The following is a 16,740-nucleotide window of genomic DNA, read 5'->3' as shown; positions in this document are numbered from 1 at the left end:
TTCTCTCGCCTCAATCCATTCTTCCTTTGAAAAACTTGGATGTATATGTGCAATAATGCACTCCATGTTCTGATCGTCTGTTAGTTCGCTATTTCCTTCATCTTCCATCACATCAGAACTGCATGGCAAACGAGAAAAGCAATCTGCCACTACATTTGACTTCCCAGGGGTATATTTTATACTGACATTATATTGCATAATAATCAAGGTCCACCTTCTTATGCGCGGTGAGGTCATGTGTGGATTTTTTTAATTTAAAACATGTATTAATGGTTTATGGTCAGTTCTGACTTCAATCGGTATGCCCCACACTAGACTTTTAAAATGTTCAAGGACCCATTTAACTCCTAAGGCCTCCTTCTCAATAGTGGAGTAATTTTTCTCAGCTCCTCTCAACGTCCTGGATGCAAAGGCAATGGGAACCACTTCACCATCTTGAACTTGCTCCAATACACCGCCTAGTCCCATGTTGCTGGCATCTACTGATATTCTGGTTTTTGCTTTTGAATCAAACATTTTAAGTGCCGGTGCCTTGTTGATCAGTGATTTTATTGTTTCAAATTCATTTTTGCATTCTTCAGACCAAACAAATCTTGTACCTTTGCACATTAGTTTTCTCATTTGTTCTGTTCTGTCAGCATAATGGTCTACAAATTTCGAATAATACTCTGTTAATCCCAAAAAACTGCGTAGTTGATCTTTGTTGAGTGGGTCTGGAATCTTAAGAATGGTGTCAACCAGCGATTCTTTGGGTTTTATACCTTCATTATTTATGCGATGACCCAAATATGTTACCTCATTCTGTTTTATCTTGCATTTATCAATTTTTAGTGTCATGCCTTTCTGCTGTATAACTTGTAATATTCCCAATAACTTAGCATCATGTTCTTCCTCGGACATTGCTGATATCAATATATCGTCCTGAAAATAATGAACTCCTTGAAGACCATTGAACGGGTGATGCATTAAACGCTGAAATACTGCAGCTGCAGAAGCTAATCCGAATGGCATTCTTTTATATCGAAATGCTCCTAGAGGGGTAATGAATGATGTCAAATGCCTGGACTCTTCATCCAACATCACTTGATGATATGCTGACGACAAATCAAGTGTTGTGAACAATTTCACTGGTTTCATCGTGGTCAACATTTCTCCTATATTCGGTAGAGGGTGGCGGTCCACCCAAATGTTGGCATTTAGGTCTCTCAGATCGACACACATCCTAATCGATCCATTGGGTTTTTTGACAATAACGATGGGGGACAACCATTCTGAACTTTCTATTGGTTCAATGATGTCTTGTATGATCAATTTCTCCAATTCACTCTTTAATGCCTCTCTGGTGCCAATGGGTATGTTTCTAACTTTGTGCACTATAGGATTTGCTCCTCTTTTAAGTATAATCTTGTGTTTGAAACCTTTAAGGGTCCCTATGTTATCATTGAACACTTTGGGGAAACTCTTGGCTAAACTCTCTGAAGTGCTACAGCTACTCTCAGTAATGCACAGAATTGGTACATTCTCTCCTGGATGTATCCGAATCTTGAGTGCTGCTTGTTCCCACCATCCAACTATAGAAAATCCATCTTCAGCTACAAGTAACTTACAGTACGTTTTCCTCCCTTCAAAATTCAGATGTACCCACACATAACCAATTACATTGATGGGAGACTTGCCATATCCTGTAGCCTTCATTTTTGTCGGTTGTAAATCATCCATTCTTTTTTTTAGTACATTGACGTACGTGTCTGCATCCACCATGGTATATGGTGAACCTGTGTCCACCATAACTCTTAACGTTACTCCATCCAATTCCATTGACACCCATGCTCCGGCACCACTCTCGGTAGAATTGAAAGCTAGTATCTGTACTTGTTCCTCAAATCTGTTTGATATTGCTAACAAGCTACTTGGACCGCCTATTTCTTCCAAGGCTTTTATGCTTGTCGTGGTGTTGCCTCTTCCTCTATTGTAACGACCATTATACCTTGTATGTCGGTTATTGAATCTGCCTCTACCTCTGCTATTACGACACAACTTCCCAAAATGCCCTACCATTCCACACCTGTAGCATTCAGCCGATATGGCAGGACATTCTTTTTCCCCATTGATGTGTCTCAAACGACCACATTTGAAGCAATTGTTAGGCATCCTGTATGAACCATCTCTTTCTTGTCTCTGTCCAGCATCAGCATCTGCCTTGACTATTCTTCTGACAATGGCAATCAACTCTTCTTCATTTCCATACTGTCCATCTGTGACTCCACTGACAGAGTTTATCTCAGCAGTCTCTTTTTTGCTTTGTACCTCCTTCAAGCATTTTTCACCAAGCTCAATTGACCTGGCTATTTCAATTGCCTGATCCAATGTGGGATTCTTAGCTTACCATAGACGTTGCTGTATGCGTGTATCCGCCACATGTAATACCAGTTGGTCTCTTAAATATTCCTCTGCCACTCCTGTGAATGTGCATGTGGCCATCAAACCTCTCAACGCAGCTATGTAGGCATCTATGCTTTCACCCTTATTCTGTTTCCTCGTGAAAAATCTGTATCGTTCCAACACAACATTGGTTTTATTTCCAAAATGTTTGGTCAGTTTGGTAATTGCTACATCGTACTTTCTTGCTCCAGCTGATGATTCACCACCCACAACTACATCTGTGTGGTCCAAATCTGGTAAATTCCTGAAAATTCTGAGTGCCTCAGTACCTATACAGTTAAGCAATGTTGCTTCCTTTAAGTCATCATTAAACTTGGATCCCCCTATTGCTCTCAGGTATACCTGAAAATTGTCCTGCCACTGTTCCCATGGACACACAGGATTTCCTGGAAGTGCCAGAAACTTCATTGGGGGAGCAATATTGTTTTGCATGGCGGCCTAATTTTTTTTTTGTTCTGATATGCGACTGGGTACTACTTTTTTTTTTTTTTTTTTTTTTTTTTTTTAATAACCAACTTTGCTTAAATAACGCTAAATTTACCGCAGCGCGCGTGCGCCATATTAGATCCAAAGCGGCTGTATAGTCTTTGACTTGTAGCGTGGTTCGTTAGGTACGTTATTTAACACGTAGCGTATTGTATTCGCTTGCACTTGTTCATGTTGTCATGCCAACCTTCTTGAAGACGTGCACGCCGGCACGTAGAGCACGCATACGGGTGCTTTTCTCTAATATTTGTTTCAGTTAGTCGCGTCTCGAGCACAGTTTAGAAGATGCATACGGTGCGTTATTTCATTCAGCTTTACTTTAAATACTTATTCACCTTGTTCTGTACCACCACACTCACATGCACTTGCCTTCTTTTTCTGGTTGTTTCATGCGCCGGCGTGCGCAGGTTCAGTCGTTAATCTCTTCTTTTGTGTGTAATGAGTCTTCTTATTCAGTCCCTTGTCGCATCTGGGGGCTCCCTCCCAGCTCCTCGTCGCCAATTGTTGTGTATAATAATTATCACAATTATAGTGTAGTATGATATAACTACGTTAGTTTATTAGGAGGAGACCCCTTGAAGGCCAACCATCAAACCTGGAGCATCTTCGTGTATGGCTCCAACAACATTCTAGAACCACACACGAACACGCTCCAGTGATTACAGAATGTTACAAAGACACATGCAGCATGACGTACTAGGTCATGCTGTAAACAATAGGAAAACTATCATAATAGCCCTGGTCTTGAGTCTTTCAGATTTTCAAAAGGCAATATTGCTGCCCACATTTGAAAGATTTTCCAATGAAAACCCTCCACGGGGCAATTCATGTTATCTCATGGGGCATTTCTAAAATCTACTTAATTATGCGGGATGGCGAAAATGTCTCAGGTTTCCAGAACTGCCATATGGGGTATTCCAGAAAATACTCTGACATTTCTCTTTCTTCATCCATCTCCACCGTCAGGGGTGGACATGTATTGTGCACAGTAGCGCCCCCTACTGAACATGTGCACACATATGATTAATGCACAAAAGAGTCCGTTCTGACCCCTTTGCGCGTTACACTGCAAAAGTGGTCGGAAGGTGCGTGTGGGAGAAACCTACTTCTTTGCACCCTTTATTGCTCCCATATTAAAAAATACAATTCTACAATGAAAGGTTTCACTAAATTGCACGTCCATTCAGTGCAGGAAAAAAAGTGTAAAACCTTCTGGGGAGTTTTAAATGTTCCCCTCCACCTCTTGGGTAATTTACCGCATTATATGGATGTAATTAAGCATTGAGTAAAAGAGGCAGTATTTGTAAATAGTGTGGCTTTTACGATTACCGTAATTTCCTTCCACCCCGATTACCAAGAAGGCGTGGAAGATGGGAGCAAATCGCCACGTGCATGTGTTTTGGCTGTGTGACTGGGTTATAAAATGTGATATACTGTTTCCTTGTATGCTCTGCAGGCACAACACACGTAGTTGTGTTCTCACAATAGGCAGGGGGCAAGCTCAGTGAACCCAGATGAGGCAAACAAAGGTTTTTACGGCTTTCCTAAATGCCTTCTGAACGACAAGACAACTAATCTGAAAAAGGAGGGAGTCACAAAACCTACATTAGGGTCCCGCTGAGAAACTCTTCTCTACCGCCTCTGTGCTTATATTTACATTGGGTAATCTGTCGGATGTGCTGATTGGAGGAGGGAAGGGGTTGGTTTAAGTACATAAACTTTGATTCGTCCTGCAAAATGGACCGATAATCCCACGGAAATTGAGTGGCAGCCAGTGAAGGAGTGGGATTGGGGGGAGGGGAGTCTCTCTTTTTGATATGTCAGTGCTTAATTTGTAAATAAATGAGTTCCAGGGCTCGCATACTTTCTAGCAGGCCTCGGCCACATCCGGGCCGCAGCTCACCCCCTCTACTGCTCCCCACAGTGTCAACATATGTGTGATGTCACACCAGCTCTTCGGATGTGGTGTGTGCATTTACCCTCGCATTACCCACCCACCTTCCTGGAGGTAAGGGACTGGGCCATGTGTTCATGGTTACTAAGAAATTAGAAAACACACTCAAAAGACCTTCCTTCAATTCGAGGAACAGTGTCCAGTCCACCCGGTCCTGCACCAGTGCGACATCTGCGGTGTTAAATGCTCATTCGAGGTGCCTGGCCCATCAGGGCCTGAATGTGTGCGCATCACGTGGTCCAGCATATTTTGTTTTCATTGCTGAAGGTGACAGTGCTAATGGGTGGGTGTGTGGCTGTCCATGGCATAGAGAACGAGTGGCTGTTTTGCATTGGTGTTCGTGTGTGTGTGTGTGTGTGTGTGTTCATGAGTGGCTGTGTGGGTGTTGTGTGTTTATTTGCATGGGGGCCTGTATATGTGTTTAGCTGTGCATTGGTGAACATTGCTATCATTTGGTGATAACTCCTGCCATACTACATAAAAACGAGGTCTCATTAAGACAATCATTGGCTTAAAATGGTAGTAAATGCGATTTGCAATGTGCACTATGCAATATCATGACCTTGCATAGTGGGCAGAAATACCTGACAGCTTCTCAGAGTACCTGGTAATTTGCTGGCAGAGCATGGGTATTATGGCAATAACCTATAAACGAACTATCTGATAATATGACTACACTAAACTACCTGGCATATTGCCTGAGTAAATGGGTATATGATGCCCTATTGTGGTAGTACCTAGGCAAAATGGCACTACTTTCTCCATGGAGTTGTACAGCCGATCAAGTTTGTGTACTCCGGCTGGGAGGATAGCTCAAGGATAACACGCACCGAGCAGCATGAATTCGATACCCGGTCCCATCCTTAGAGGCTGGAGCTCAGCATAAAGCGGGATAAACGAATAAAACATAATTTTTTTGTACTGCCCCTGAAACATGCTCTACCCAGAAGTAAGCATGAGTGGGACGTTCGGGCAAAACTCAAAGCTGCAGAATGGCCTTTGCTTTTGTCCAAGTCGAACTTTGCAGGTTTGAGATATGAGGTTCTACTGTGTTCGACTTCACATCTTTATAAAGACAGGCGAGTAAAAGATCGGGACAGTCAATGATTGGAATTTGAAGAAACAGGAGTGGCTCATGCTTGTTAGTGAAGGCATTTGTAGCATAGTTAGGTTAGATTTATCAGCAGCTTTTGCTCTTCTTGACCATGACCAACTCCTGCTCACCTTAGAGAAACATGGTTGCTTCACTCCTGATCCAATCCTATGGGTGAGATCATTTCTCCAGAACCGTACCTCTCGAGTATGTTGGGGTGCGGCCACTTCTCCCTCTTCCTCCATTTCCAGTGGGGTCCCTCAGGGAGCATGTCTGTACCACTTGTTTTCTACCTTTACATTCAACCTTTCTGTTACATGTTGAACGAGCTTGGAGTGTATTTCTCGAAATATGCTGATGACACCCAGCTAGTTCTTGAGTTATCAGGGGATTAGGCCAAGGACGCTGTCCTTCTTCAGACCATCAATCTTCGTGTTGAGACCTGGATGAGCAACAACTGGATGTGTTTGAATGGGGATAAGACCGAGCTGTTGGTTTTGGGCACCAAGCATGCTCAAGCAAAATTAGATCCCAGATATCGATCATTCTCCATTCGTGGTTGTCCAATTACGGTCTCGCAGAGTGTTAAACCTGTGGACTTCTATCTATCTTAATCCCCCGCTCAGTACAGATGCTCATATCAACCAGATAGTAAAAATGGTTCTTACTACCTTAAGCTGCTGAGAAACGTGTGTCCCTTTCTGTCGGCATCCAGTTGCTCCTCAGTGGCCTGTGCGGTTGTGATGTCCAGATTGGACTATGGCAATGCATTATTAAATGGGGCCAACAAGAAAAACATCAATTCCATCCAGACTCTTCAAAATGATGCAATTCGCATGATCACGAAGAGAGGTAGAAGAGATCATATTTCTGATAGTCAGCGAGATCTGCATTGGCTCTCTGTGGCCTCCCGGCTGAAATTTAAGGCTGCCTCTCTAGCCCACAGAGCTTTATATGGTTTTGCCTCAGTCTATATTAAAGAACTGGTATCCTTTTATGAGCCGCCAAGGAAGTTGCGTGCCTCGGCCTTGGCACTGGTCAACATCCCTAAATCTGTTCTTTCCAGTTGTCTGGGCAGATCCTCCCCCTTCAAGGCTGCGAAAATCTGTAATGCCTTGCCTTTGGAACTCAGGCTGTTAAAGGAATACAATCCCTTTCGCCGGGGATTGAAAACTGTCCTTTTCAACTAACCCTCTCTACAGCCATACTTCTCTGAATAGAACCTTCCCTGCTTCTGACTCTCTTGCCCACGTTGATCACCTGACCCGTCTTTTTTGTTGCTGTTTCCAGTGTTTGTGTTTGTGTGCCCTGACGCCTGCAGGCTTCGGCGCCCTATAAATAAATAAGAAAATAATTAAATCAAGAATAGGGCCTAGGTAGAGTTAGGCTGCAATTGTTTTGGAGGTTGTGGAGGGCACATGATTTATTGGTGGGAAATGTGAACTGTGGGTGGAGGCATAGTACAACTCACTTGCATTTCTGAATTGTGGGTGGAGGAGCAGTACAATCCACATGTGTTTATTAGGCATAGGGTAAGCACAAACCACTGAGAACCTCATGTGTCCTTAATAGGCATAGGAGAAGTCCTAAGCACTTAGAACACCATGTGCATTTTGTAGGTGGGGAGAAGACAAAACCACTGAGAACCCCACATGTATATACTAGTCCTAGGAGATGGCCAAAGCTCTAAAAACCCAGCCATTGGCTGTTGGACAATCTCTGGCTCCTCTGCCCAGTGCTTTACAGTCTCCCGCAAAACAACCACCTCCTCGCCCCTCTGCCTGCATCCCCATACAGGGCTGTGCTACCTGTCTCTGCTGCTCCTCAAATGCCATTAGCTCTACACCAACTCCAATGTCTAGGTACTTGTCCACACCCTGAAGGTACTCCTCAAGTAACTCAGCGTCAACCGCAACCTCCTCCAGATGTGAGGCCAAATCCTCCTCCTCCAAATGCTCTGTCCCCCTCCTCAAAAACCATTTCCCCCTCCTCAACCACTGCCTCCTCCTCCTCAATCACTGTCTTTACCTCCTTAACTCCATTCTCCCCCACCTCACACTTCGTCTCAATCTCCAACTGCCAGTCCTTGGGATAGGGTTCCCACTGCTGGCTGACTCCCTCAACCTCTGACACAGAAGATGCCAATGTGCCAAACACAAAAAAAGGGACAAAGACGAACAAAGGGATTCCTGCAGCACTCACATGAAGGGAAAGAGTTCTCTAAATACATAAACACTAGGGAAGGTGACCGCGCACAGCACAGGAAGACTTCTTAGGTTCAAACACAAAGGTTTCTCTAGAAACTCAAGAAAGAAAAGGTGTTAAGATTTTTTTTGTTTTTTTAAAAAACATTTTTAAAAGGGGAATTATTGTTAAAAAAGAGAATATTAGAGATGGGAGCCTAAAGAAGATTTAAAAAAAACTGAAAAGTTGATATAATATGGGTAGGTTAAGAAACAGCAAACATACAGCTAACAACTAACAATCATCTCGAAAACACTCGGAAACTTGCAAAAACAACAATTTGTGCGGCTGTCTTTTCCACTCCAAACTCGACAGCAAAACAAAACGCAAAAAAATCAGGAAGCAAGATGAACCTTTTTAAGGACCTCAAACCTGTTTTGGAATGGTTCGGGCCTCTGATTGGCTGGTTGAACTCCCCTCTCAGGTCACGGGCCTTGCAATTGGATGGTGGACCACAAACCCCACCAGGAGAACCACAGTGCGGTTTGATCCTCGGGAAATCGTGCAGGAACCCATCCAAAATAGCTTGACTTGCCACGTTGGACATTTTGGGAAGTTCAAGCACCTCTACCTAGAAGCAGCACAGTGTTGGTATCTTTGCTAGAAGGGTATGACGTCCTTTCATCTCAGGGTTTTTTTTCCACAGGTTTTTTACTGCAATTTTTGTTGCTGAAAAAACTCACCACATTTTTTTGGGGGGTTAGAAACATATATACATTTGGTGTGGGTGTACGGGAATATAAAAAAAATTAAAGGTGATGGGGGTTAGTGGGGATAACCCCCCCAAAAAAATAATTCGATGAGCTTTTTCGTACAAAAATCTGCAGTAAAAAACCCTGCAAAAAAACATCCTGCGATGAAATGACATGGAACCGTTAGAAGTGGCCTAAATGAAATCATTTCCTGGTTATGTGCATTTGTCCAGGGGTGGGAATACTCAAGGATTATGCGAGTGCTGCATGTATTTATTTATTTATTTAATCATTTGTATAGCGCAGCAAGCCCAGGGGCATCTAGGCGCTTTTCTTAAGAGATTGGTTACAGTAGTTGTTAGCTGTGGTTTACAGACGTTCCACAAGACTTACATAAGAGTTCAGTTACTTCCAGTTTACCATAGACAGTTACACTGCTTACATGTAATACAGCGATTACATAGGTTGCATAGGTTGACATAACGCATCTGATAACATGGGATTTATGTATGATGGGATTTTAGAGGGTACACACCATGTGACATGTGAAGTGACGCAAGCCAATACTTGTTGTGTGTTGTATTTCATTGCAGTTCCTCGTGCAACGGTGCGTGTAGGGTTCCATTTTGGAGTGTAATAACTCCTCTTTGGAAAGAGATCTACTAGATCCAGAGTGCTCTAGTCGCTGATGAGCATGGACCGTGCTTCTGTGCTGGATGGCAGGATACACACGGAGCCAATAAGCTAGCTCGGTGAGTTAAGTGCTCGCTTGAGTGTTCTGCTGGCAGGCAGCTAACACGTTTGGATCCCAGCACAGCTGACTCATCCATTCATCCTTCCGAGCTTCATCACATATAGTGCTGACGGTTTTTTGACTGTCTAACAACAATTGTATGTGTAGTTGTTCTATGCAAAGTGCCTTAAATGAAACAACTATGAAAACACATTATTATTACTTACTTAACAAATAGCAGCACGGTGGAAGGATAATCCGTGGTGATTCCCGGGGAAGCATTGCCCAATTTGGCCAAACAGCTTGACTGAAAGACAAGAGATACAGAGTTACCTGCAAAGCAACACACGGGTCAGAGTAGGAGTTCCGCGTGGGGTGCAAATCGCAGGCTTTCCTTGCAGCATTCCATGGCTCTCAGGTTCCCCAAATTCTAGGCGTGGGAAAAGCACCCAGTCTTTTCTTTCTTGGACTAATTCTGGGTCTTTCAGTTTTATATTTTCCATTTTATATTTACCACTACAAATGCCAACACTGAAATAAAAACTGGACTGAACGGCTTTGGCTCGCAGGGAATTGGGAAACTCAGAAAGAGAAAGGAGTCAACTTGAGCACAGACATATCACACGGCCAGGAGGGCTAACGGATGCAGTAATGGCAAACAGCATAATGCAGTATTGCACGTGCGCTTGTCACCAGTGCTGTGGGAGCAGTGGGCAGGCTCCTTCTGACCAAAGCCTGGCCGAGTCCATAGGTTCCAAGAGTGAATACCTCAATGAGCCCTCGCTGTTACTCTTTCCTTCTCCCCTCCACCTTCTGGAAGTGTACAATTGCATGCAGGGTACCCCACAGCACGTGAGTTCTAACGTAGGTGGGCCCCTGTTTGCAATTTACATTTCATGCAAAACGAAGGCGAAAGAGCAGCTCCCTGGCAGTTAGGTGGAAGAAAAAGTCCTGACTTAGGTTTCTGGGGCTGCTGATGTAGGGGAGCACTCGGACCTAAGGACGTAATGCTTATTTAATTATATAGCGCACCTAACCCGAAAGTATCTGGGCGCATTTACAAAGTTACATATAAACAAGGAGCACGGATACAGGCAATTATTGACATTGCATTGTTATGATAATCAGCTAACAATATATAGTATATATGTACAATTATGGTATGGTACTGTAGCATTCCTGAAACGAAGCACGATAATGCAAATTTGTCAAACAATTGCTTATCTATTATTTAAAAACCACACCCTTGCTAATGGCAGCGAGATTTACCTATAGTTAGGAGAACAAAACACTAAACAACTTGCCTTCAGTAAGGTTCTTTCTGAAGGATAAGATCATCCCTCTCACAGATTCCTCATCTTTGAAATAGCCATCAGGTCCAGTCTAAGCTGGAACATTTTTCCATGATAGCTCCTTGGCATCCATTTGTGTCAGAGTGATGTCACCTGTACATAAACCATGACCGCTGTTGTCACCATCTACCACAGTGCCACTCTTTTTTCTCCCCCAGAGAATCACCATGATTGGAATCTTTTCACTTTTCCCTTGTGATATGGGATATCAAAAGGAAAAAGTGAAAAGATTCCAATTAGCAATTCAAATATTTAATTCAGCTGGTTAATCGTGAGAGCGATTCTGTGGGAGGAACAAACTTGCATACCAGAAAGAGCATTACATCGGGTAAATCATGTGTCCTTCTAATTGATATATTCCTCCCACAGATTCTCCATCTTTGAACGACTCCAAAAACTATGCCAGAAGACAACCGATTTCAGAGCAGGACATTTAAAGACACTGACCTCCCTGCTTTTGCTAATGCTTTGTAAATGTGTAAAGTGGCCCGTGTTTCCGCTCGGCATATTTCCATCAAGGGTACAACCCTCTGTAAAGCTACTGGTGCTGCCTGCCCTTTCGTTGAGTGTGCCTACTTGTAGCAGGTTTAACGCTTAAAACTATCAATTTAGAGATTATCTGTTTATTAATGGCTTTCTCTGGGCTGGTGAATCCATCAAACAGCTGGTCGGCCATCAGATACTTCTTAACTTTGGATATGTAGATTTTCAAGGTCCGTCTTGGGTCGAAACTTGGAAGCCTTTCCATTAGTTTTCAAAGTACACGGTGAGGGAAATACGATCAACAAGTGAATTTCTGCTGCAAATGGAACGTATGCAGAAACAATGGCTTCCATCTCAGGGCTTACACACACTAAAGAGACAAGAGGGTATATTTAACTGGACCTCTCCAACCAACCCTCCTCAGCTGATCGATTTGGTACACATACTATGTTTGGATGGTCCTTTGTCTTTTCAGGCTTCCACCAACCGACTGATTGATAGACTTTTTAACATATATATCTATCCTCTTTATCTGCCTTCAATAAATCACTATTCCTTTCAGCATTTATCCAAAAATATACTTTTTTATTACATTTCTTTAAAAAACATAAATCTCTTAAAACAATAATTGTTGCTTCATTTGATCGATCAGTTGTTGAATCTGTGCAATGCTTTTTGGGCTCCACTTCTCATCAATAGTACGCCGAAAATGTAAACCATTTGTTCTTGGAGTAAACCTAACAGCAATATGCAACATGAAAATGTCACCACTTATGTAGGTTTTGGTAATTCTACTTAGTCATCCTCTTGTCTAACAACTCATTCATTGCTCTCAGGGCACCAGAGAAAGAGCTTGTGATTCAGATACCCTTCTGGCCTATGTCGGGGCCAGGTGTGTCTGGCATGACTGGTGCCACGCATGGCGGAAGCAGGTGGACATACTAGAAGAGCAACCAAGAAAGGGGCCTTTTCAAAGATCCATCTGAATTGCTCCCACTCCGGTGTAGAAGAGGAAGCAGGGAAGGAATCAGTGCTTTGATCTTTGGTGCTTCCTTAAAGGAGGAAGATCACTCACGATTGATGATGCATCTACTTTTCCTTGTTCTTTTCATCTCGGTCTTCCGGCTGGGAAGAATGCGACCAAAGCAGAATCTCATGTGTTGACTTGGAGAGAGGAGGAGCCTCTGAAGAAGCGTTCTCCAGGCTATGTTTCCTGCCAGCTGATGGAAGAAGCTTAGCAACCCGATCCCTGACTAACTTCGGAAGCATCGAGAGGCATGACCCTCATTTTTCAGTGTTATGATCTCTACCAAGACACCAGGCACAAGCCAAATGTGGGTTCAGATACTGACATCAGGCGCCACATTATTCGCAGGGCTTAAAGCCCGACTTTGGTGGTGACAGTGTCGAAAAAATGTCACGCAGCAATGGCCGCTACAAAAAACGTTCCTGAGTATGACTGCAGCAGAAATGAAGTGAGGAAGTTGGCTTTGACATCTCAAGGTATTATACATATGAAGGTGACATCACTTCTAGTCGCCTAGGCTGCCAAGGAGCCATGATGGAGCAGACCAATTGGCCGTACACACCACTTGGTGGCTATTTGAAAATCTCTCTTCCACACTGCATTTGTCTAGCGGTAGAGTGGAGGGGTAACCTCTAGACACGTGCGGGAGCTTTCTTCTCCACTTACCTCCAAACTCACAATCTGAAGGTGCTGTAAAGTGCTGGTAAATCTTTTACCAGCACTTTACTGCCATTTTGTTACCGCAATGCCAGACTCATAATGAGGCCCAACCCTCCTTCTATTGGTGGCAGAATCGCAAGGCTATGGGCACAGTTGGGCTTCTCTTTTGGTTAGCCTGGTGACTGATACAAGCTTCCCAGAGGTTGACCTCAACAGTCCTGCATGCTGCATGCAAAAGTTACTTCCAGCATGTTCATATATGGCCAAGACCAGTGCTAGTAAACCCTGAAGTTAATAAGTGTCTTCATCAAGACAAAATAGTGGCTGGAATAGTATTATTATTAATGAAACCTCCTATGTGAAACTCTTACCTGAGCAGCGTCCAGAGATACGCCCTCCGTCTTCATTACGCTGATGAATGAGCCGAAGTTTCCAGGGGTCAGAGAGCTGCCAGCGCTGCATTGGAAACCTTGCAGGACTGAAGGAGACAGCCTGGAGGAGGAGAACAGTAATTACAGAATTGTGAATAAACGGATAAACAATCAGACATTTAGAATTCTTGGTAGGGCGTGCGTCACTATCACTCTGTTAACACGCAAACTTGTTTGGAAAGGAATAGAGAGAATCTCTGCACTCCTTCTTATTGTGCACCAGCTCTGGTCACTCAGGAGTCAGATCACATTATTTCTTCGCTACACTGAGGCCTGCCTAGATTAGAAAGGATGCTACTCAGTGCCAATTGTGACGGTGGCGTTAGGTAAGTGGCAATTGTTAGTTAATGGGTCGACAGATGACCCTAAATCATATACCAGTTCAGTTTTTCGGTTTAAATTGTACCAACCAAAAACAGGGATTAGGTTTGCTGGGCCCACCAGAAAGGGCTTAGGGTTTTCATAAATCAGGGCTTTCTTTAGGACCATGGTCTTTATGCCTTTCCTCTCTCCAAGAACAGGCCTGCCTTCTTGGCCAACAAAAGTCACCCACTGTGGGCCACGGTAATAACGTGCCAGTATTTGGGTATGAGTAGGGCACAGGTGGTGTTTCCAAACTCCTCTCTCTTTGGCAATGGATAGGTTCACAACATGATTTACAGATGCCAATTCCAGCAGGTCAGAGGGCGGCTTTCTGCTGCTTCATGACCTCTGTATCTTCCGAGTTGCGGTGGGGTAGTGGGTCCCCTTTCACATTGGATCCGCTGGACCCAATGGGGCTTTTTCAGAGCTACTACTCCAGTTCTAAAAGCGTGGTGCTAATAGCTCTGAAAATGGGCGGAAAGTGGCCAGATTTACCTCCAGCAGAAAGCTGGAGGTAAATCTCCAACTTTCCGCCCAAATCATAGATGGCCGGAGCGGTAATGCAGAGGTAATAGCGTTACTTCTGCATTTTTACCATTCCACCCAACTTGTGATGAGGCCCAGTGTATGTAACTAGCTTACTCTCGTACTTAAAGTTATAGCTGCCAAACATATAACATTTTAATGAAAACAGTCTTAGAGAACAGGAGTGGAGAGGCTTGTAAGGGACCTCCATAAGAAAACAAGATTTAAGTCTTATGTCAGGACAATGAACTTGTGTGGCTAAACATGCTGACATATCCTCGAAGAAATTGCATGACAGTTGGAATTTTAAATTAGGGAGATTGTTCTGGAGTTTTTTTAAAGTACTGAAATGGAAAAAAGATAGCCCGTGGAAACTACAGTGCCAGTTTGCAGGCCCTGCTGGGTAAAGTAAAGAAGGAAACGTAGGATGGAAGCTGTGGAGCAAGGCAAAGGATCCAGAACTCTCCCTCTGCACCAGGATTTTAATATCCGTTAACAACGGTTATAAAAGCACTTAGTAGCAAGCCTCCTGGAAGAAACGGGAATGTCCAACACATCTTCTGGAAAATCCAAATCTCTATACCTTAGCCTCTCAGCAGTCACACATGAAGGTTGAGAGTGATCAAGTGAAGAATCAGTCCCATGACTGGGACAAGAGATCCACCCTCACTGGAAGAGTACAAGGAGAACAGATGACCATGCAGAGGAGATTTTAGTACCATGACCTCCAAGCCCAATCTGGGGCAATCAGAATCTTTGTGGCCCTAAATCTCCATAACCTCCTGCATCCTTGACGGATAATGGGAACTGACGGGAATTATTAGAGCAGGTTGAAATTCCACTTTACGCATCTCCTAGTGCCCTATTCAAGGGGAACTCCCTGAAGCAGAACAGCTTGTACTTCCTGTTGGTGATGGAGGTTAACAGAATTACTTGAAGGATTCCCCTGAGATCGAAGTTCTCTTGAAGGACCTGCTGGAACAGCTCCCATATGTGGGAGACCAAGCCTTGCCTGCTCGGGGCATCCGCTACCATGTTCTCTGTGTTCCGGCAAGAAGGGCTACCCAAAGAGCGACATTGTTCTCTATAGCCCAGAAGAATAGCCACGGGGGCAGTGACCTTTCAGCCCCTCTTCTTGAGGTGGTGCATGGTCACAATACTGTCCACCTCAATCTGGGCACCATTGCTCTGAATCATAGAGATGAAATGTATCAGTGTAAGTCGTATTGCTCTCAGGTTCATTAGGTTGATGTGGAACGTGGACTCTGCCAAGATAAAAAGTCTGCTGAACCTGAGATCACATCGGTAAACACCAAGCCCTTCAGACAGGCCTCTGTGAGCACAGTGACCTCCGTTCATAGCTGCCGGAACTGCTTGCCCGTCATCAAAGAGTCTCGGTGGGCCCACCACAGAAGATCTAGTGCCATGCTCTTCGAGACCTGGAGAAGGTCAGTTATGCTGCTCGAAATATGAGATTATGGAGAATGCGTGAGACATTGGAGTGATCTCATCCACTCTCCGCCACCCGAAAAGTTAAGGATGTCTTGAGAGGGAGGGAAAGATTGAAGACTTCAGGTCTATGGTGGATGCCTTCACCACTAACTAGCCTGAAACCTGGTGTTTTAGAAGAGGAAGCTTGGATCCAAAGGAACAGGTTTGTACTTGCTCACTAGCTCCTTACCTACTTCTGGTGCTGTGTAGGGGTCTTGGCAAATATTCATCAATGCATCAGCAATCTTTATGAAATAACAACAGGTTCTCTCTAGGAGGGCTTTTATCGAGACCGTCAGTAAGGTCGTATTGAACCACTGGTTCAGAGTGAGGTCCCATTCCTAGGGACTCAACCACTTTTGCTACTGTCCTACGGTAAGCAGAATAAGGTGACCACAGTGAGTCAGCTGCATGAATTCCATCTCTGGCGATTTATCTAGTCCACCGGCATCCCTCCAGTCAGCTGCCAAACCAGCAATGATGACATCCTCTGAAAGAAATTCCTCTGGAAATTCCTCCTGTAGCCCAGACATTGATGCCATGTTATATGGAATTGGTCAGTTTTCTATTGAGATTGTCTTGCATATATAACAACTGGTTTCCTAAAGCCACAGTATACCTCAAGATGTCATTGCCGTTGACCGGCACCAATGACAGTGTCAGCGTTTGATGCTCCAGCACTGAAACTTTGATACTGGTGCTGAAGATGCAACATTGGCCAGTGGCACTGAAAAGCTCTGAGGGGTCTTTTTCATCAAAGTAGG

General features: G+C 44.0%; 1 protein-coding gene across 4 annotated transcripts in view; it reads right to left on the bottom strand.

The window, feature by feature from the left end:
* LOC138569359 (uncharacterized) overlaps nucleotides 1-16,740 on the bottom strand; it is a 1,262,132-nt gene that overhangs the window by 136,098 nt on the left and 1,109,294 nt on the right. For all 4 annotated transcript variants that reach the window (XM_069647272.1, XM_069647275.1, XM_069647274.1 and 1 more), the window contains 2 exons: nucleotides 13,538-13,658; nucleotides 9,872-9,951 (listed from right to left, as the gene is read on the bottom strand). In XM_069647272.1, coding sequence (XP_069503373.1) covers nucleotides 9,872-9,951; nucleotides 13,538-13,658 — 201 coding nt within the window. The remainder of the gene's footprint in view (nucleotides 1-9,871; nucleotides 9,952-13,537; nucleotides 13,659-16,740) is intronic.

This window comes from Ambystoma mexicanum, chromosome 2q (genome assembly GCF_040938575.1).
Source record: "Ambystoma mexicanum isolate Mex_15411 chromosome 2q, UKY_AmexF1_1, whole genome shotgun sequence".
In the NCBI taxonomy this organism is placed as follows: Eukaryota; Metazoa; Chordata; class Amphibia; order Caudata; family Ambystomatidae; genus Ambystoma; species Ambystoma mexicanum.
The sequence above is the reverse complement of the archived record's forward strand: the minus strand, read 5'-3'. Positions and strand labels throughout refer to the sequence as shown.